Raw genomic sequence first — 21,653 nt, 5'->3', positions numbered from 1 at the left:
GCCTTATTTGCCTCTGTCTTTATTAGTAAAACTAATTCTACTCAAGGTACCCATCCCATTGAGCTAGAAGACAGAGACAAGGAGCAGAATGAAGCACTTTCAATCCAAGATGAAATGGTTAGCAACCTACTATACCACTCAAATACCCACAAATCTATGGGATCAGATAGTATCCACCATAGGGTACTGAAGGAGTGACTTACCAAGGTCCCAGCTGACTGGGCGTTGGTGAATGTGACACCCACCTGCAAGAAGGGCAAGAAGGAGGATCCAGGGAATTATAGGCCTGTCTGTCTGACCTCAGTAAAAGGGAAGGTCACAGATGACATCTTGAGTGCCATCACACACCATGCACAAGAGAACCCAGCCAGCACGGGTTTACGAAAAGATGGTCCTGCCTGACTAGCTTGATCTCTTTCTATGAAAAGATGACCCCCTAGCGGACAAGGGAAGGGCTGTGGAGATTTCTTACATGGACAGTAGCAAGGCATTTGATACTATTTCCAACAGCCTTCTGCTAGAACAACTGGCTGCTCATGGCTTAGATGAATGTAGTGTTTGCTTGGTGAAGAACTATCTGGCTGACCGTGCTCAGAGAGTCATAGTGAATGGAATTAAATCCATTTGGCAGCCAGTTACAAGTCGCATTCCTCATGGTTCAGTTCTGGAGTCAGTTTTGTTTTACATTTTTATCATTGATCTGGATAAGGGGATTGAGTGCACCCTCAGTAAGTTTTCAGATCACACTAAGTTTGGTGAAAGTGTGGATCTGTTTGAGGGCAGGATGGCTTTTCAGAGGTATCTGGATAGACTGGATTTATGCTCTGAGTCCAATCCCATGACTTTCAACAAGGCTAAGTGCTGGGTGCTGCACTTGGGTCATAACAACCCCATGCCGCAATATAGGCTTGGGGAAGAGTATCTGGAAGGTTGCCTGGCAGGAAAGAACCTGGGGCTGCTAGTTAACAGCCAGCTGAGCATAAGCCAGCAGTGTGCCCAGGTGGCCAAGAAGGCCAATGGCATCCTGGCTTTTATCAGAAATAGTGTGGCCAGCAGGACGAGGGAAGTGATCCTCCCTCTGTGCTTCTGTACTGGTGAAACAACACCTTGAATACTGTGTTCAGTTTTGGGCCCCTCACTACAAGAATTATTCTGAGTTGCTTGAGAGTGTGCAGAAAAGAGCAGCAAGGCTGATTAAGGGACTAGAAAGCAAGACTTATGAGGAGCAGCTGACAGAACCGGGGATGTTTAGTCTAGAGAAGAGGAGACTGAGGAGAGATCTCACTTATCACTCTCTAAAACTACCTGAAGGAAGGTTGCAGTGAGGTGGGTGTTGGTCTCTTCTCAGATAACAATTGATAGGATGCAATGGAATGACCTCAAGCTGCACCAGGGGAGGTTTAGATCAGATATTAGGAAGAATTTCTGCATGGGAAGGGTGGTTAGGCATTGCAATGGGCTGCCCAGGGAGGTGTTGGAGTCACCACCCCTGGAGGTATTTAAGAGATGTGTGTCTCTGGCTTTTAGGGACATGGTTTAGTGATAGACTTGTAGTGTTAGGTGGGTTTTTAGGCTTGATCTTGAAGGTTTTCTCCAACCTAAATGATTCTGTGATCCTATGATTACTTATCTATTATTATCTACTATAACATTAGTTGTTACTTTATTCATTAATTCATTCATTATAAAATTATTTTTCCTGGGACTGATGGCAGATTAGCAAGCTTGTAGCTTTAGTATTTACCTATCTGTAGTCCTCAAATACTGCACTAATGGTCTGGTAGTCCCAGGCTCATGAAAATAGACTTAGAATGAACCAAAGATCTCTTACACAGCTTTGTAAAACATTTAGGTACAAATTACTGTCATATCCCAATTTAAAAATGTTTATTACTAATAAATATTATTTATTTATTTCCCCTTAAGAGTTAACATCATCATTCTCACATGATGAAAGTACTTCGGCCTGATGAAAGTATGTCAGTCTACTCCTCTCCAAATGCAGAGGAACAATTTTTACTGACTTTATTTACATATTTAATTACTATGAATATTTTTGTGTCTGTTTAGCTGTGGCTTTATAAAATTAATAGAATTTACTTGTCATAAACTTCAGCTTCTCCTAACTATCTTCAGCCTTGCTGTCTATGGATCTTGCATTGACATCTTCAGCGCAACTCAGATTTATTTCTGTCTTATTGCCGGTATGAGCAAAGACACTATTGTATGTGTACAATGTGTGTTTCCAGCTCACAAAGCCAAATATATCCTGGGCCTCATCAAAAGGTGTAGCTGACAGGTCGAGGGAGGTGATTCTCCCCCTCTGTTCCATTCTCATGAGACCCCACCTGGAGTGCTGCATTCACCTCTGTGGCCCCCAGCAAAAGAAGGATGTGGACCTGTTAGAGCAGGGCCAGAGGAGGGCCATGAGGGTGATAAATTGGCTGGAGAACCCCTCCTGTGAAGAAAGACTGAGGGAGTTGTGCCTGCTTAGCCTAGAGAAGTCTATGGGGAGATCCTTTCAGTAGCCTTTCAGTACCTAAAGGGGGCCTACAGGAAAGATGGGGAGGGACTCTATTGTAGTGACAGGTCAAGGGGCAATGGCTTTAAACTATGAGTGTAGACTTAGATTAGATATAAGCAAGACATTCTTCACTATGACAGTGGTGAGGCATTGGAACAAGTTGCCCAGAGAAGTTGTGGATGCCCTCTCCCTGGGAGTGTTGAAGACTAGGCTGGACTGGGCTTTGGGACACCTGATCTAGTGGAAGGTGTCCCTGCGCATATCAGTGCCATTGAAACTAGGTGATCCGTAAGGGTCCCTTCCAACCCAAAATATTCTATGATTTTATGATTCTCAATATACTTTATATTTCCTCATTTTTCATGTCTCATACTTTTTTATATTCTTTCACTTCCAATTGCATTTCACTTTTCTACTGAAACAAACATGCTTATGGCTAAAATTGGCCTTTTCTGGTTGTAAAATCATGGCAGTATTTAAGGACAATCTCTTAAATTCTTTTTAAGTATAGGTATTCTTATTTTTCTTCTAATTTTTTCCTTCCATACAAATTTGTTAATCCTTTTCCTCTTTGGGGATGTTTAGCTCTTCTGAAGTACTGGCTAGAAACATGTTTTTGACCATATTAAATGGTCAACTTTGGCAACCACCAGATTCCAATCCAGTGATTAACTTGTCCTTACTCATCATAAGGAAGTTCAAAGTGGATTTACCTCATGTTGTACGCAATACTTTGTGTCTTAGAAATTGTACAGTGTTGAGAAGCTCACTAATGTTTTATTATGGGTTGCATGACATTGCTGACAACATTTCAGAAAATAAAATTTCCTATTAGAAAATATATTTGTTTTAAAAATTTCTTCATCTTGTACCTCATCAAGATTACCTCCATCTCTCTGTAAGATGTGGACCATCTCTTTTATAAATTGTCTCACATGCTGTATCTCACACTTTTGCTTCTGAGAGACAGCTAATGTAGGTGTCTACATGTATGCTAAGATTCCAAGCATTCTTTATCGTCAATGAGAATCTAGAAAATAGAGTTATGAAGCCTAGACTTAGCTCTCCTTAACACAAACACCATGACAGGATTTAATTACATAAATTCTAGTATTATTTGAGATACTATAAGATATCCAGGTCATCTGTATAGGTTATGAGAAATGGCTTAAAGATCTGTTCTATTTTCAAATGGCAACTGATGACAAAGCATAGTAATTCATATTACATAATAACAAAATATCTGTGCTCAGGCGATTGCCATTTATCAAGGTGCTTCATTCAGCTGGTGATATGAAGACATCTACTGCTGTCAGATATGTCCTGGACTGTCCAGCACATCCACATCTCCACATCACTGGCAGTTATGACTTAAGATCATGAGATCTTTTGTTGTTTGGAAAGAGTGACAGGAAATCAGGTATGTCGAAGTAATCTAAAATTACTTTAGATATGTCTGGGGACCTGATACTTCACTTGGAGCTCCAGTCCAGGAGACAGCCAATCTCTTAAAATAAGGTAATATGCCCACTTTGTGGAAATTGTTTGAATGGTATTCTCTCCAACAGTTTTCATTGCCAATTTATATTAGCTGAGTATTCAGAACAATATCTGCATTCATATATGATAGAAACAGTGTCAGGCAAAATGAGATGTACAAGGTACAAACCTGGAGACAGTCAGGATCTGTTGTCCCAAAGGTATCTTCCTTTTTTAGTTTATTTTTATTTATTTTTTATTTTTTTTACTACTTAAAAGTATAATTTTAAAAAGGGCGGAAGGGGTCAAAGGTCAAACAAAAATTTAGAAGGCAGTCTAATATTTCCATTAAGTCATTACTTGATTCCTCAGTGAGCTGTTTTCTTTTATTTTAATTAAAGTATTTTAAATCGCTTTCTTATATAATTGTATAAGTTAGAAAGGACAGAAACAGCTTATAGCTTTGAGATTTGCAACATAGGCTTTCACAGGCTTATTTTGAATTTAAACTAGACTGCTTAAGGTCTAATTTGCTCTTCATCCAACCCAGGAAGAGACAAGATAGACCAATATTTCCTTCATCCCATGTTGATGGAGGAGAATATATCCGTTTCTAGGTATAGGTTTCTTCCTCACCTCCCATAGATCTTAGAACTTTCTCTACTCAGTCTGACATATTTTTCCTTACCTCTTCATACATTTCTAATTTCAGGAAACACTTCACAATCATTTTGGTATAATTTAGCATCTGTATATTTCTATACATGTATGTCTGTTTGCTAAATGGTAAACAGATTTGGCCTCACAAATGGACATAACAGATATCTCTTTGACTTCCTAGTAGACTCTTTCATGATTTCTTAATATTTATAGTTACTTTTTCATATATAAATATATATTATGAAACAAAATGGAATTACATTTTCAGACACTTCACATTTTTGGAATAGTGGTATGTATTTAACCTAGAGGTTAAATAACCTAGAGGGAGTCTCTTCTTTCTCTCTTCAAAAGCTGGGTTGTAATTTCTCTTGGATCATAAGTATGGAAAGTAAAATATTGCATTCAAATATTGTAACTCCTCCAAGCTTTCAGTCAGATCAGAACTCCATGTTATTAGCTGCTGGTCAAAGACAAAAAAAGACAGATGTAAATTTTGCCATGAAAGGCTGAAGAAGGCATTACAACTGACTGAGAAGAAAAAATAATAATAAAGGAAAACCTTCATAGAGCACATAGGTAACAAATTTGTCAATATCTGGATAGGCCAATGCAAAATATGAATAGAACCATATTACTGAATATGAGCATGACACATTTCCCATTTAGTCTCTACTTACAATAGTAAATCAGATAGTTCCTCTGGCATTGACAAATAATTTATTACAGTATTAATTTATTTAATTTTAGAATTTATCTAGCCTGAACTAAACAATTCATAGCCATGGTCTGTGACTTACTATTCTCAGCATGTTTAAAGGAAGCCACATAGTTTTGTGGAGTGAGATAGCCTTAGAATAGAGATCGGGTTAAGCTATACTAGCTAGTAGTTTCCAGAGCTGGAAAATGGCATGATTTCACTTAATAGCAAAGACACATCTTTAAACTCTGAGCTATAATCTGGGTTTCCAATACAAAAATTAACATTAGGGTCCTAAAGTGTGTTGACTTTAGCTGATCCACAATTTGACTTTTATCAAATTATTATTTCATTATTATCATCATTTTCTCAAAATTTCTATGTGTTTTCACATGTGTGTGTGTGCATATGTCACTCTTGCTTTACACTGAAATTCTGAAGAAGATAAATGGATTATTTGCAAAAAAGGGAATAAATTCTACAGAAATAAGATCTGACTCCAAGTCTTAACAGAGTAATAATTTTTAAATGGAAAAGCTGGTTTCATAGAGGACTGTAGACACAGACTTAGAGACAGCAGTACCAATAAGACACACTATAATTTAGGTTATGTTCATATCTCATATATAACTTCAATAATGGCTAGCCAGTTGCTGTACAGCAAAATCCATTGCTTCTATTCCAATATCCTGAAAGCAGAATGAGATCTTGTTACCATAATCATACATATTCATAATAGTTTTGCTGGTAAACAGAAGGGTTTTACATGTGTTAAAGTGGTTAAATCTTTGCAACTACTACAGATTTTTGATCACAACAGTAATGAAATAACCCTGAGAGTAGCCAATAGCAGAAAACAGTATAAACACGGCAATACATTAGAAAGTCCCACACCATATTTAAAAGAACACTTGATGAGGCCTTCCTCCATTTTTTTTGTTTTGTTTTGTTTTTTATCCTACTGAGGTTTAGTCTCCCCTCTTTCTATGTCTTAGTAAAGAGGTTTCTTGAAGCATGCAAGTGATGAAGAATGACTAAGACTAGTACTAAGCACAAGTGAGAGACTGCATCATGTCCTGTATATCCAGGCCCATCAGAGAAGACTTGTGTTGTCTCAAATTGTTAACTTACCTAGGGAAATCAGAGGAGGAGCATTCTTTACAGCCAGTGGGGAATAGATGGTAGGTAATGGCCTGTGACATTCTGACTCAGGGCATGGTGATGTAAAAAATGTGTTTGATTTACCAATAAGAGTAAAAGCTCCTTGAAAGCCCCCGCTAATGTCTTGTCCCACATTCACATCCCAAAACATTTTCAGAAAAGGTATGTGCTTTTCCAAGTCTTGGAAAACAGGGTTTGGGCTACTAATTCTCTCAGGTGATGTTGAAAACTTGAATCTGTGCCTATGTGCCTCTAAGCCAAATAAAGATCATCTTGTCTATGTCTGAACTTCCTGCTAAACTTGGAACTAAGAATGTGCTTGGAGAAGACCTCATTGATTTTCCATATTTCAAGGCTGCAAAACAGGCTGTTGGGAGTGAATGGGGGCTTTTCCAGGGTCGTATATGCCAACATATATGGTTGGTCATAGATGCCATGGATCTAGGCCCGGAGCACGCCAGCGGGCTCTGATAACACTGACAATCCCAATTCACATTCTCTGGCCATGTTGCCTCTATCCATTGACCCAGCAGCTGTATTTAAACTCAGTCTCAAAACCCAGCTGTGGACATGCTTTAGATGGTTTTCTACCTTGCCAGTCTTGATATTGACTTGACATTTGAGTGTGATCATGGATGTGCCTCCTATTTACAGATCTGTCTCTGGACTGTTGGCCAGCCCTCTTTACAGTCACTGAACCACTCTGCTTTTCTTGATCAGGTGCTATGGGACTGCGCACCTTGTTGAGGAGGATGTTGTCCTGCCTTGTGTGACCACTGGTGGAAACAAAGACCTGCTGCTCCACCTGGACTGTCACTAGTCCATGGGGCCAGATGGGATCGGCCCGAGGGTGTGAGGGACTTGGTGGATGTGATTGCTGGGCTGCTTTCCATCGTCTATCATCAGTCATGATCATCCAGAGAAGTCCCGGATGACTGGAGACTTGCTAATGTAACACCCATCTATAAGAAGGATTGTAAGGAGAACCCAGGGAACTCCAGACCTGTCAGCCTGACCTTGGTGCCAGGAAAGGTAATGGAGCAGGTCATCTTGAATGCAATCACACAGCATGTGTGGGACAGTCAGGGGATCAAGCCCAGTCAGCATGGGTTCATGAAAGGCAAGTTCTGCCTGACCAACCTCATCTCCTTCTATGACCGGGTAACCCATCTGGTGGATGAGTGAAAGGCTGTTGATGTAGTCTACCTAGACTTCAGCAAGGCCTTTTACACGGTATCCCACAGTATTCTCCTGGGGAAGCTGGCAGCCCATGGCTTAGACAAGTATACCCTTTGCTGGGTTAAAAACAGGCTGGACAGCAGGGCCCAGAGAGTGGTGGTGAATGGAGTGAAATCCAGCTGGTGACTGGTCACCAGTGGTCTCCAGGGGTCAGGTTGGAGCCTATCCTCTTCAATATCTTTATTGATGATTTGGATGAGGGAATTGAGTGCACCTTCAGTAAGTCTGTAGACGACACCAACTCGGGGGGGCAGTGTTGATCTGCCGAGAGGGTAGGAATGCCCTGCAGAGGGACCTGTACAGTTTGGATTGATGGGCAGAGGCCAATGGGATGAGGTTCAACATGGCTAAGTGCTGGGTCTTGTACTTTGGCCACAACAACCCCATGCAATGTTACAGGCTTAGAGCAGAGTGGCTGGAAAGCTGTGCAGAGGAAAAGGATCTGGGGGTGTTGGTTGACACTCGCCTGAACATGAGATGGCAGTGTGCCCAGTTGGTGAAGAAGGCCAACGGCATCCTGGCTTGTATCAGGAATAGTGCAGCCAGCAGGACCAGGTTAGTGATTGTCCCCCTGTACTCAGCTCTGGTGAGGCCACACCTCGAGTACTGTGTTCAGTTTTGGGCCCCTCACTACAAGAAGGACATCAAGGCCCTAGAGTGTGTCCAGAGAAGGGCTACAAAGCTGGTGAAGAGTCTGGAACAAGAGTCTTATGAGAAGCCACTGAGGGAATGGGGGTTGTTTAGTCTGCAAAAGAGGAGGCTCAGGGGAGACCTTATTGCTCTCTACAGCTACCTGAAAGGAAGTTGTGGGGAGCTGGGGGTCAGCCTCTTCTTGCAGATAACTAGTGATAGGAGAAGAGGGAATGGTCTCAAGTTGCACCAGGGGAGGTACAGGTTGGAAATTAGGAGAAATTTCCTCTCAAAAGGAGTAGTTAGGCATTGGAACGGGTTGCCCAGGGAGGTGGTGGAGTCACTGTCCCTGGGAGTGTTTAAGGAAAGGCTGGATGTGGTGCTTAGAGACATGGTTTAGTGGGTGACATTGGTGGTAGGGGAGTGGTTGGACTAGATGATCTTGGAGGTTATTTCCAATCTTAATGATTCTATGATTATATTCAGTTGAGTATTGTAGCCTGAAAATGAATAATAAGTTCAAGTATGGTATACCTTATATGATACACTTTAATACTATTGAATCCATAACAAAAAGAGCTGGGAAAAGTACTGGACATTTTCTCGTTTTAATGTTGAATATGAAAATATAAAGTTTTCTGAATTGTAGCCATTTACGCAGAGAAAGCCATATATCTTCTATTGTCCATTTTGCCAATTGCTAGAAGCAACAAAACACACTAATTCCAAAATATATTTGTGAGTATAAGCACAATATCATATCATGTATCAGAAATGATAATTTGCAATTCCCTTCATCCAGGCTTGGGCCAAATACACTACTTGGGACAAATCTTTGTGTCAGATTGTTCTGACATGTTCTGGAGGTGGTTAAGGTAGTTTTTTGTTTGTTTGTTTGTTTGTTTTGTTTGTTTGATAGTTTAAAAGCAGCTCAGGCCATGGGTGGCATCTTTCCTTCCTTCCTTCCTTCCTTCCTTCCTTCCTTCCTTCCTTCCTTCCTTCCTTCCTTCCTTCCTTCCTTCCTTCCTTCCTTCCTTCCTTCCTTCCTTCCTTCCTTCCTTCCTTCCTTCCTTCCTTCCTTCCTTCCTTCCTTCTCTCTCTCTCTCACTTTCCCTCTCTCTTTCTCTCTTCCTCTCTTTCTCTCTACCTCTCTTTCTCTATTTCTCTTTCTCTCTCTCTCTCTCTCTTTTTTTTTTTTTCTTTTTTTGTCTGCAAAAGTGAATTCCCATCTGTAGCTTTCTGGTCCTCTAACTGAAAACATTGGAAATACTCATGTCAGTAAATGTTGGTAGACTCAAGGCCCACATTGCTTGTTATTTCCCAAAACTTCTTCACTGTGTTGCTTGCTGCTCTCCTACATGTGGATTCAGAAATTTGGCATCATTGCTTTTCTTTACACTGTAGATACTCTGATTTTGCAATTAGTTCCCTTTATTTCTTAATTTTATTTTTCAATATTATGGTATAATCCAAAACAGTATGTCCATATATATATATATGTATAAAATATGATTAAAAAAATAGCAGTTTTCATAGTTTTGTCCAATTCCATTCTTTGGTCCAGAGATTTAAATAAGTTCCAGTTTAAGAAGGAAGTAACAGAGCATTAACATTCTTTTTGTATGCTGGTTTAAGACACCCACATAGAGGTAATCTCCAAAATTTTTAAGTGCCACAATGTATACACCAAGTAAGGGAACTTCCTGACAAAACAGTTTTGAAGGAAATCATACCACATCTTCCAAGTATCTGAGAAAGGAAAGTGTGGTGTTTAACAGGCAGGGTCATCAGCCTTCTGTAGTGCCTGTGTCCAGACTGATCCTCAGGCTCTTAGGGTACGTTAACAGTGCTTAACAACCAGAGCAGGAAGCAGGGCAGGAGACTAAAGGCTGGTTTATGTCACCTTATATGTATCCATTGGTGAGTATGGCTGTTAAGAGTGTTTGTGTTGAGTTTAATTCAAACACAAAAGCAGTTTCCGTGCCTTTTCAGGGAGTGCACAGAAACTTTATTCTAATACAGCTGGAACAGCTGGAGCATTAGGATCTGCTGCCTCTGCACAACAAGTGTGATATTTTATTTTAAAATTTATCAACTACTTTTAGTTTTACTATTACATTTTGATGATGATATACTTAGTATTTGATATCTCACAGTCCATGTTTTTCCTTTCACAGTGTTTTCTGAAGTTGTCACAAGTGCATTCCCAAATTATTTTTCTCATTATTGAATAAATTACTTCCAAGTAAAACAATACCAACTACAACACTTTGGTGGTTTAAAATTTGCGAAGGAAAAAAAAAAAAAAAAAAAACAACCAACAAGCAAACAACAGCAACAACAACAACAAAACGCCAACACCTTGAAGTAGTTCGATGGTGATGGTGGAAAATAAGACCCCTTCTTTAAAAAGACACAGAGATGTAAGCCAAGCCCTGCAGCAAAACTGACTTCATAGTAATGTGTATTTTCAGAGAGGATGAGAAAAAATAAATTCACAAGCAAAACAAAAAGAATATTTGACTGTGGACATGCAAAAGGTTATTGATTCCACAGCTAAACACTCTGATTTGCATGCTCTCCCCCTGCCCCCCACCAACAAAAGTACCAAAGAAAACAACATCAGCAAAACAAAACAGGCAAACAAACAAAACCACTACCAAGAACAGCAAAACACAGCAGTATAAGCATGTGAATTCATGTAACCTCTTTTCATAAATCCTCAAGAATCTCTTTCCCCCTGGTTTCCACAATTCATGAACAGCAACTTTGTTACTGTGCCTCAGCGACACTAGGTGGCACTTCAGAGTAGTGCTAGGATCAGAAAGACTTCTTTAATCTTTTCTGGGTATTATGTGTATGAAGTTGAAGATGCATAAAAGTAATAATAGCCTCAAACAGAAACTTAATAAATCAGATTTGGGGGTATTTTTCATATAAGACTAAGAAATAACCAATACTATCTGTCTGAGAAAAAAAAATAAAAAATAATAAAAAAAATAAACAGAAAAGGATTTTAAGAGATTTATTCACTGTTTTAGGTTGAAAAAGCGAGGCTATGGAACAAATATCTATTGCCAGACACTGTATCTAGAGGATTTGAGAAGCAGTCCAGGGAGGGAACTGAAGAAAAACTATAGGCCTGGAAATCAGAGCAATGTTGTCTGTGAAGTATTTGATCTGATACTAAGGATTTAAAAGTTAATCCTTTCCTGGAAATTAAATTAGATTTAATGTCATTTATATATCAGTAATCAAGTATGTGGTCACTGTCCATAACCAGGTGGACTTTAGAAGAGACAGATCAGCTTTATTGTGGCCTATAAACCGAGCATATATGAAGGGTTTAATTTGGACGTTTTCTTGTTAAGTTTTGAAAAATAAAATTATTTACCTTTATTTGGTTTTGCTAACATAAAAATGTATATATACCTTAGGAAAATCCTAAGCCTGTGGGATATCATTAATAATAATAATAATAATAATGGTAATAATAATAATAATAATAATAATAATAATAATAATAATAAAAGGGGGTGTGACAAAGGGAAGGTTTCTACAAAAGCAAATAACAACTTCAAACATTATCATCAAGCTAAAGTAAGGCATTAAAAAGGTGAAGCATTGCTTCTTCAAGATACTGTCTTTGTTTCCAACTTATTTAATCAATTTAGTGAGAACTTAGATTTTTTTTTTTTCAGTTAAAAACCTCCTGCAAGGATTTTAATGAGCATTCTAATAAGATTAATCTAATAAGATTAATGAATGAGGGAAAAATGATTAATTTAAATATCATAAAACAGTAGAAAATATTGGTCATAACTCTGAAAAGTCCTTTGAATGAGAGGAGATGAAATTGAAGCTTTTATTCAGGTTTGTTCCTAAGTGCTGTGACAAATCATTGGCATCATTAATTAAAGATGACAAAAACACATTGTTGTCTAATTTTATTACTCTGTCTTCCTCATCATAAAAGTACAGTTATGACAAAATATGTCTTTAAAAGCAAAAACAGGCAAGGTGAGGTTTTGTGTGTGTATGTGTGTATCTTTTTATTATTTCATATTCAGAGGAAGCAATAAAAAGTTGCTGTACAGCAGTTAAATCCTTACATCATTCTTGCAGCTGAGGATCTGTCACTACACCTTCTTATTCTCATATCTCTTGTTTTCACCAGCTTGAATTTTCAGATTATGAGGATATGTTTTTGGATAGGCTTCCTAGAAGAATCTATCCTAAAATCTGAGAGGTGGTCATCTGTTTTGCCTGTAGTGATCCTTCTGTGGTCCAGGGTTGCAGAAGGGGCTAGGGTACCTCAGCATGCCCCAGAAAACAAGCATTTTATTCCTTTATGGGAATAAAATGAGAGTAATCCCACGTTTGATGTGGTTGATTACTATCTTCATTATTTATGAAGGGACTGGAGATGGACTGTTTAGACTAAAGTTTTTCTATTTTATATCTCATTTTTTTCTACCTGACTGTTTATACCTTATTGTAAGCTCTTCCCTTCCCTTCCCTTCCCTTCCCTTCCCTTCCCTTCCCTTCCCTTCCCTTCCCTTCCCTTCCCTTCCCTTCCCTTCCCTTCCCTTCCCTTCCCTTCCCTTCCCTTCCCTTCCCTTCCCTTCCCTTCCCTTCCCTTCCCTTCCCTTCCCTTCCCTTCCCTTCCCTTCCCTTCCCTTCCCTTCCCTTCCCTTCCATCTGTTCTGTATTTAAAAAAAAAAAAAAAAAAAAGTTTTAAAAGTATTGGGCTTCCCACTGTTTTGAAGTCTTTGCAGATGCTGCATGTAGGTTGGACCCAGTATAGGGTTCTGTCAGTTAGATATTGCAGAGTTGGCTGCATTATTTCTGGAAAATTAAGAGCATGTTTGCCTTCGGAATTGATCAACTACGACGATCTTGCTGGAGTCTCATGCTATAGGAATTACTTACTCTCTTTTATTATGGAGAGCTGGGAATAACAAAAATCCCATTATATTTCCAGTCCTTTATTGATGGCAGAGAATGTACTATATGAGGAATACCTAGTGCTTAAGAATAGAAGGCAAGTAAGTTTGGTGTATTGGTATTGTATAGCTATTACACAGGCAGAGGAGAACCAGTCTCAGATATTTTCCTTTGGACTTAAAGTCGCTTCTAGTTTGAAAGAAGAGCCTTAGTCTGTAGAGATTTTTAAAACTATGGAGAGAAAAAAGGGAAGGTTGTATATATGTTCACATGAAGCTTTATGAAATAGGTTATTTGTATTGTTTTTAAATAAATTTCTTCTTGTAAGTTGTATCTGTTAATTTGAATAATGTGCATATTAACTGTGAAATTCAAGCTAAAAAAGGCCTATGCCCTCTATTGAAATGCCAGTGCTTAGCTTTCTGCATGAAGTCTCTCTCAGTAACATCAGAAATACAACTAAGAATCAAAGGGTAAAACAAGCAAACAAGCAAACTAAAACCTGCTGATTTTCTGTAGGGTTTTCCCTCCAGTGACAGATGGATATCATATACTGTCAGTTTTATAGATAATAACACTCAGAAAATGTGAAACCCAGAAGAAAATCAGATGCAAATATTGGAACTCATTAGTTTCCTCTTTAAAATAAAGGTGCCAACATGCCAACACACTGTTTCTGTGTAATGGCTTTAGTAATTCATTATAATTTCCATCTATTTATTACTTAAATAAACTACAACTATAAACTATATTGACTTTCAAAAAAAAAAAAAGAAGAAAAGAAAGGAGCTTTCACATAACCTGTTCTTACTATAGCTATCACTACGTCAAAGAGGTTCATTTTTTCTGGACTTAATCATAATTAAAGTTATGATACATTATGTCATGCTGTCAAAACAGAAAATAAAGACAAACACTTTGGAGTTTGCCTGTATTACATTATTCTTTAATATAATAGACATATATGTTTTACAAATTAGAGAGATTGGCTTTGGAGAATTAAGAGGCTGCAGAAGATTCTTTTAAGGTGACATTTTGATTGAGTATATGTTTAGCTTTGTAGATTGACAGTAGAAATGTGCAGCCTACCTTGATGTGCTTGCTACCCATTAGAATGTGTTGAAGAACCTCAATTTGCAGAGAGCTTCAAATCATTCTCAGAAGATACTTCTACAAATGGTGCCCCAGCAATGTCCAGATAGGCCTTGCAGTCGTTTCACTTTGTTTTTATTTTTATTTTTGCTATTCTTATGTTTTGGCTCATAATTTAAATTCCACAAATTCATCATATGGGGAGCCTGCATATCTCTACTCGACAGTTAAAAACAGTGTTGAAGAACCCAAATCAGTAAATGATGATGACGAATGTACAATATAGACCAAGTTAACAGGGAATTATTACTATTTTTGTTTTAGATATACACACGGATTTATACCAATGGCCAAACCCTAATACCTTTGTCTGCAAAGCAACCTTACTGAAGTCAGTGAAACTGCTCTTGTGACTAAGATAAGAGGGATTATCCTAAAGGAAATTTAGTAATTGAGCTCCAGACATAGGTTATAGGTTTTGTACTGCAGACTACTCATTCTTTTGTTCACTAGGATTACGTTAGACTAATCCTGAATAACAATGCTCTAAAAGAATGGCAAACTTAAAAGAACTATGTGTACAATATGAATTTATTTTTATTTTTCCCAAAATAATGACATTAGCAACAATTTTATTTGCCTTTGCTAAATAGATACATTCAGAATTAGCTTAGTATTATAGTGATATTTTTAAACCTCCAGGGCTTGAAATAAATTTAAAGGAGGTAACCCTCACCTTCTCAAGTCTCAAAATGACTTGAGAGTCCTTTTTTCCTCTATTTGTCTTGTCTGGCTATAAAAATATGCTCAATCACTATCTTTTTTTTTCTTTTTTATATATCATAACTTGACAAATATTTACTCCGAATCTCATATACAGTGGAATGTGAAAAACTGTAGCATTCAGCAAATCAAAAATTACCACAGAAAGCATGCTGGAAAAGAAGGCTGAAATAAGTCAGTTTAAAGCACAGTCAGTAATTCTTTTTTGATGGCATGTTTTATCTTGTAGATCTGCAATGATTAATTTATTTTACATCAATGGATCATCTCCACTTTGCAGTAAAGTTTCTGGTATTTGGCATTGTTAGCAACAATTTTTTGAACAGGCCTATTACAACAGGTACTTTAGCTGAAATACAATTGAACCCCATCTTGAGAAATCTATTTGTAATTTCCAATCTGTATTGCAGAGCGTTCATGGATACACCGGAAAGCAGAGGGCTGGATTTCCCAGTATTGCACAGGGTTGCTGAAGAGACTCACACCGGAATAGGTAGCCTTTTTGGTGTTGTATCCAAGAGGGCAAAAGTCGTTGATACCAACGGAAGCAATTTTGTTGTTATGAAGATAGACCACCTAAAAAGTATAGAAATGCAGAAGTGAGAAATAAAGCTCCTGTGGCAAATAACATAAATCATTTGATGTCAAATACTTGGTTAGCATTGTGCAATACTGTACAGACTGACAAAATATCCACTTTTCCAAACAAACATTTGATTCTTCTTACTTTTTGAAATACCTAGATTATACCAAATTAGAAATAATTTCTAGAGAAAAAGCAGAAATCCTGCAAGGAAGTCCAGTAGTAATACTATCATTTGATTGTATTGTAACTGAAAGGGGAGTCAAATGTAATATTACTAATATAGTGCTGTGGTTCAGAAGCATGTGCTGTATATAAAAATGTATTTGGTGTTGATTGGTTTCTCTCCAACTTTCACTCTCATGACTCCAAAAGTTTACTAATGATGATTAAAAGAGCTGATGGTTACTTTGCTCCAGAGAAACTATTTCTGATGAGTTTTCCCAAGGTAAATTCAGGCAGCGTTTTCCATTTGGGAGTCTTCATTCTTGTGGCGTTTTCTTTACTGTAAAACCTTAGTTTAAGTGAAGACAGATTTTAACTGGTTCCATAAGGTTATATTTCTTGCTGTTCAGTTACACAGACCTTAAGAATAGTACTGGTTTGAAATGTGTATTTCTTCTCTTTGCCTTCCTGAAGACATAGTTTTGTAGGATACCAAAGGGGTGGTTCTTGGGAAAAGTTGAAAAATGTCACTGAGTCGAATCAAAAAACAAAACAAAATAAAACAAACAAACAAAAAACAATGGAAGAAATGTTCTCAGAAAGCAGGTTTTCTGAGCAAAGAAGAAATAAGAGTACACAAATAATTGTATGTTTTTTTTTACTCTTAGAGACACAAATTAATGCCTACAGGTCTACACCCTTCCATAGCTACACCCACACAAAAAACAGAATGGGTACTCCCGTATTTTGCAACTTTTCTATGACAGTTCAATGGTTTATAAAACTTGAATCAAGTTACCTCTTGCACAAATACTTTTCTGTTCAAAACTAAATAACCATATATATATCATACAGAGTCTTCCAAATCTTGTTCTCTGAGGCAGTATAATAAACAATACCTGTATATATTTGTGTTCACCCAGCCCACTAGGTACTCTGACAAGTTCATTGTTATTCAGATGAAGCTCTCTCAGATGAGGTACATTGTTAAGAGACCCATTTTCAACTGAAGAAATACTGTTGAAGCTGAGACCCAATCTGCAGAAAATAAATAAAAATAAAAATAAAAAGTGATGTCAAACTTGCCCACATTATCATCTTTCTTGGAGTGTTTACATCTATATACTACTGCAGTAGGAATGACCAGGCTAATTATGCATGAAGTTTAGACTCACTACAGAGAACTAGTTTAGAAAAGTATATTTAAATGTCTGACATCTGATACGAACTATCATAATTATCATGACTTCATTCAACCTTTGTCCATAGTACTGCATACCTTCATAACTTACACTACTGATGCCACTGTATGGCATCATACTATAGCATCAGTAATATACATCGTACTGTGTAACCCCATAAGCACGGGCCTTTCTTTAAAAGCTGAATAAAAGTTTCTTGCGGGACTTTAGGAGCACTGGCTTTAACTTTCTTGTCAAAATACATAACCCACGGTGACCAGAACTGTTAATTTTAAATCTTCGCCACATCCTAAAATACACATGTAGTTAAGAGCCATGTTGCAAACTGGAAACTGGAGCTGAGTCATATGTAATGATCTGCTCATCAGGACACGGAAGTGGGACATTACACATTTTTCCCAGGTTCCAGACCAGAGCTTTAACCACAGAATCATCCCTCCCAATTTATACTTCTTTATATTCTTGGTTTATTAACACAGTTTATGTCCAGTTTGGAAAACCTAGTTCTATCTGCATGTCTCTGTGTTAACAGTATTTAAATTTGCAATCATCAGACTATGTATTTATTTATTTGTTTGTTTTGTTTTGTTTTGAAGACACTCATAAGTTACAATGTTCTGTGTTGCAGTAAGGAATTCAGTGGTAATTCTTCAGTTGTCAGTAAGTGTGTTGTCCTTTGAGAAAATTATCTCTGTAAAAGCTAGATATACATCATCTAGTTTGGGTTATTTGTTTATTATTTTTATTTAGGCAATCTTTTTATAATTTTGAGAAAAATTATGTGATCTACTAATAACTGAAACAATTAAAGAATTTAATATAAGTGATCAGAATCCCTATGATAAAATAATTTGCTATGGATGAATACCTTTAAAGAAATCCTGTTTCACAGCAATATACTGTAATTCTTTGTAGCTTGTGCCTGTTTCAGAAGTCAGAATCTGGATCTAGTACAAAATCATAGAACTAAAAATTCTTTCGTGATATTTATAGCAGAGATGTTTCTAGAAATAGGGCAGTACAAGAACAGAAGCACATTTCAGAAATTTTCTTTTAAGAATAAACAGTCAAAGAAAGATCTTGCTAGCTAATATTATACATAAACAGTCATAATAATGCTCATTTAAATATTGCAAAATTATCATACTATTAAAAGACAAAGGAAAGCTTAATGAGATCTCCCATTCACATCAATGGAGATTTCATTTACTCAGAAATCAATTCACAGCACCCTATATTTTTACTAGAATTTGTTAGGATTTTTTTTTTATTAATCTAATTTTAAAGTTATTAGAACAAAATTCCTGTAGAGAAGAGTACATCAAGTTTTAATAAAGCTTGGGAGATTTGATTCTACAGAGCAATTTGGCCTGGAGATTCATAGAATTACAAAGGCTTTCAGGAACAGATATTGACAGTGAATGTTTTTGAAAGGATAAAAAAAAAAAAAGACAAAAAAAAATTAGGCAGAAGACTATAAATTTTTAGTGAACACATATCTGAATTCTCACTTCGTAAACAGAAGTTTCATATCTAGGTAGAACAGCTTGAGAAAAGCAGGCCTGACTCTCATATTGCTCTGTTGAATCAAAAGTAACCCATTTATAGATATTAAATATGGAAAAGATCCAGCTCTGGATTAGCTCATGCAGGGAAAAGCTTTTGGGGAAGAGTAAAACTGAAGGAGTCTATACAAATAAATAAATAAATAAATAAAAATAAAAAAAAATCAATCTAACTCATAAGCAATGAAATTACATATCATCTAAATGTGAATGAACTCTCAGTCACTTTGGGCTTTGTTTACAAATGAAATAAGACAAGATTCCTATGTAAAGTACAGGGTGACTAAGAGTAAATAATTAAGAGGAAATAATATGATCTTCATTCCTCCTCTCCCCCAACATTTTTTCCCCACATGGAAACAAATGGGAGGAAGTTGGAAAATGACTCTTGCTTACTATGTTGCCAAATTTTATTTCCTTTAATATTCATGAATTGTTAACATAGTGTTTTGGCTGATTTAATTACAGCATTCTACATCAACAAAACCACATCTAAACATGGAAGTAATTCTCAGATCTTTTTCACATTCTTTTTTCTCCAACAGTCAACTTTTTGTTATATGTACTTTAAGAAACTGCATTATTCAAGGCTTGAAGTGTATGCAGCTAGATCTTTTCAGTAAACTTCAATAGGATCTAGATTTTAATAACAATAGTTGTATAATGTGTGTACTCCCCTGTGGAGCTCCTTCCTGAATGAAACCAGGAAAGTCCTTGTTCAGTTTACATTCTTGATATATATGTATTTTTTTCCACTCCAGCACCATACAAAAACTTTTGAAAGACATGAGTATTTTTACAAGGAAAACAAACAAACAAAACAAACAAGCAAAATATTGGTGGTCTGTTAGAATGTAAGAATTCAAGAGAGAATAAATGGTAGATCTACACCAAGCTCATGCATGGAATAGTTTATGATTTAAAACACACACACAAAAAAAAAAAAAAAAATTCTCATAGGCTGACTGTATTTTAGGTCAGCTATTAGACTCTTGAGCAGTGTTGATACAATCCAGGAGAGTGGTCTCATGCATGTTTCTGAAGTCTTAAACATATAAATAAAAATTATTTGTGGGTAACTTATTTTTGTTGAACTAAAAGGAGAGGCATATTTTCCCTTAGATTTATCCCAGATGCTGTTCTGTAGCTCTCCCTTTGCTCCCTTCTTTCTATGTGTCTGCTGTGTTATGTCCAATGCCCTCCTTTTTCACCAGGTCTATACTTTGCCTCACTTTTCAGCTTTGCAAAGGAAGAATTTCTTTTTTGCAAAAGAAATTTCTGACAATGCTTAGATTTCTTGCTTGACTGCAGGCCAGAGAACAGTTTAAAAACTGGTGCCAACTCAGAGCAGCTCCACATTTCCACACCACAATCAACAGAGTATCTTGTTTCTCAATACAGCACAACCACAATGGAAGCAGCACAGGGACAGATATTTTTAGTAGTCCATTAGCACTTCTACATGCTGCTTTATGCCTAAGGAAGGAATTCCAACAATATTACCCATGTAACATCTATAGTCTTTTCCAAAGATTAATGTCAAAAAGCAGAAAAACAGCATAATCTGAAGGACAACACACCTCCCCACAGTAAAATAAATTACCCTCTACCTGACAAATTAAGATCTTGGTGGTTTATTTATTTATTTATTCAAAGTTAATCATTTGTCTGAAGGATTGGATCCAATAATTTGAGTAATAGTCTTGTAGATCAAGTACACTTCCATTTTCATAGAAGTGTTTTAAAGTATCATGGTATTAAAAGACCATGTATTACAGGCTCATTTTCATATTTTAGCATGTTATTTAATGTGAATGAATTCACAGATAATTCAGTATGTCTACAACTGTTCTTCAGGAATTCTCCTTATACTTTTTAACAGCTAGAGAAATTTATTCAACAACAGATTCACAGATTACCAAGGTATAATCACCATGAAAAATGGCACCTTTTCACTTACATTGTATGTTTCTTTGTTGTTGTTTTTTCTTTTTTTTTAATCATATTCTTGGATTCATTACAAACTTGTCTTTTTTGAGAAATAGTGGAAATATCGTTGCAAGGTCTGTTAGTTCTCCTGTGGTTTTTCCTCAGTTTCCAGAGGAATTTGCATAAACTATGTCCCACATAAACTGCCTAAATTATCAATGGAAATACATTGAAAGAAGTATGACATAATTAAAAACTCTAATTGCTTTCTTTATCTTTTTTTTCTTTTTTTTTTTTTAATCAAAGAAATAGTTGTCCCTGGCATACCTCATTCATAACTGAAGATAACTGGAAAGTATAGTTAGAAAAAGTGTTTTGATCTGTTATTTCAGTGCACAAGTCCTTAGGAGATTTTTGTGCTAAGCTATTTACTGCTCCAGTGATAATAATGCTGATGAAGCCCAGAATTATGTTTTCTAAATGTATCTGTGATGGTTACAATTTCAACTAATATTTATATGTGAAAAGAAAAAATGAATTCTTACTTAGCCAAGTTGGTGAGTCCAGACAGGCCTTCAGCATCAATTTTGCTGATTTTGTTACCATCAAGATGAAGTTCCGTAAGGGATGGAGGAAGTCCTGAGATAGAGAACATCATAAAATTACTTTTGATAAAACTGGATTTTGTTTATCTATTTATTTTAATGGACTTGTGTTATGCTGAGGCTCCTTTTACAGTTACAAAAATGATTTTTAGCTGACATGGCCAAGAACAATGAATGGAACAAAACACTTTCACAATCAGGGGATCTGGACACTGCTAGTAACAATTTATTTGGCATGAAATAAGAACAAGCTCCTAAGGTCATCAAAGAGCACTTAATTCTTAAGAAATAGTTAAACAAAATTTTTCATAGATATGAATTCTAGCCTTCGTGATAATATAAATAAGACATATACAATAGTGTAAGAGAAAGAGTCTTCGTTTTAGCCA

At 36.7% G+C, this 21,653-nt stretch overlaps 1 protein-coding gene across 1 annotated transcript in view; it reads right to left on the bottom strand.

Moving 5' to 3' along the window:
- Window positions 1-14,264: 14,264 nt before the first annotated feature.
- Window positions 14,265-21,653, bottom strand: part of DCN (decorin) — a 38,525-nt gene continuing 31,136 nt past the window's right edge. The window contains exons 6-8 of the mRNA XM_080593229.1: window positions 21,205-21,298; window positions 16,863-17,001; window positions 14,265-15,791 (exon numbers count right to left, since the gene is read on the bottom strand). Coding sequence (XP_080449355.1) covers window positions 15,597-15,791; window positions 16,863-17,001; window positions 21,205-21,298 — 428 coding nt within the window. The 3' untranslated portion in view covers window positions 14,265-15,596. The remainder of the gene's footprint in view (window positions 15,792-16,862; window positions 17,002-21,204; window positions 21,299-21,653) is intronic.

The sequence above is a fragment of the Anser brachyrhynchus genome (genome assembly GCF_964034855.1).
Source record: "Anser brachyrhynchus genome assembly, chromosome: 1".
Lineage (NCBI taxonomy): Eukaryota > Metazoa > Chordata > Aves > Anseriformes > Anatidae > Anser > Anser brachyrhynchus.
Note: the sequence above shows the minus strand (reverse complement) of the source record. Positions and strands in the feature narration are given on the sequence as shown.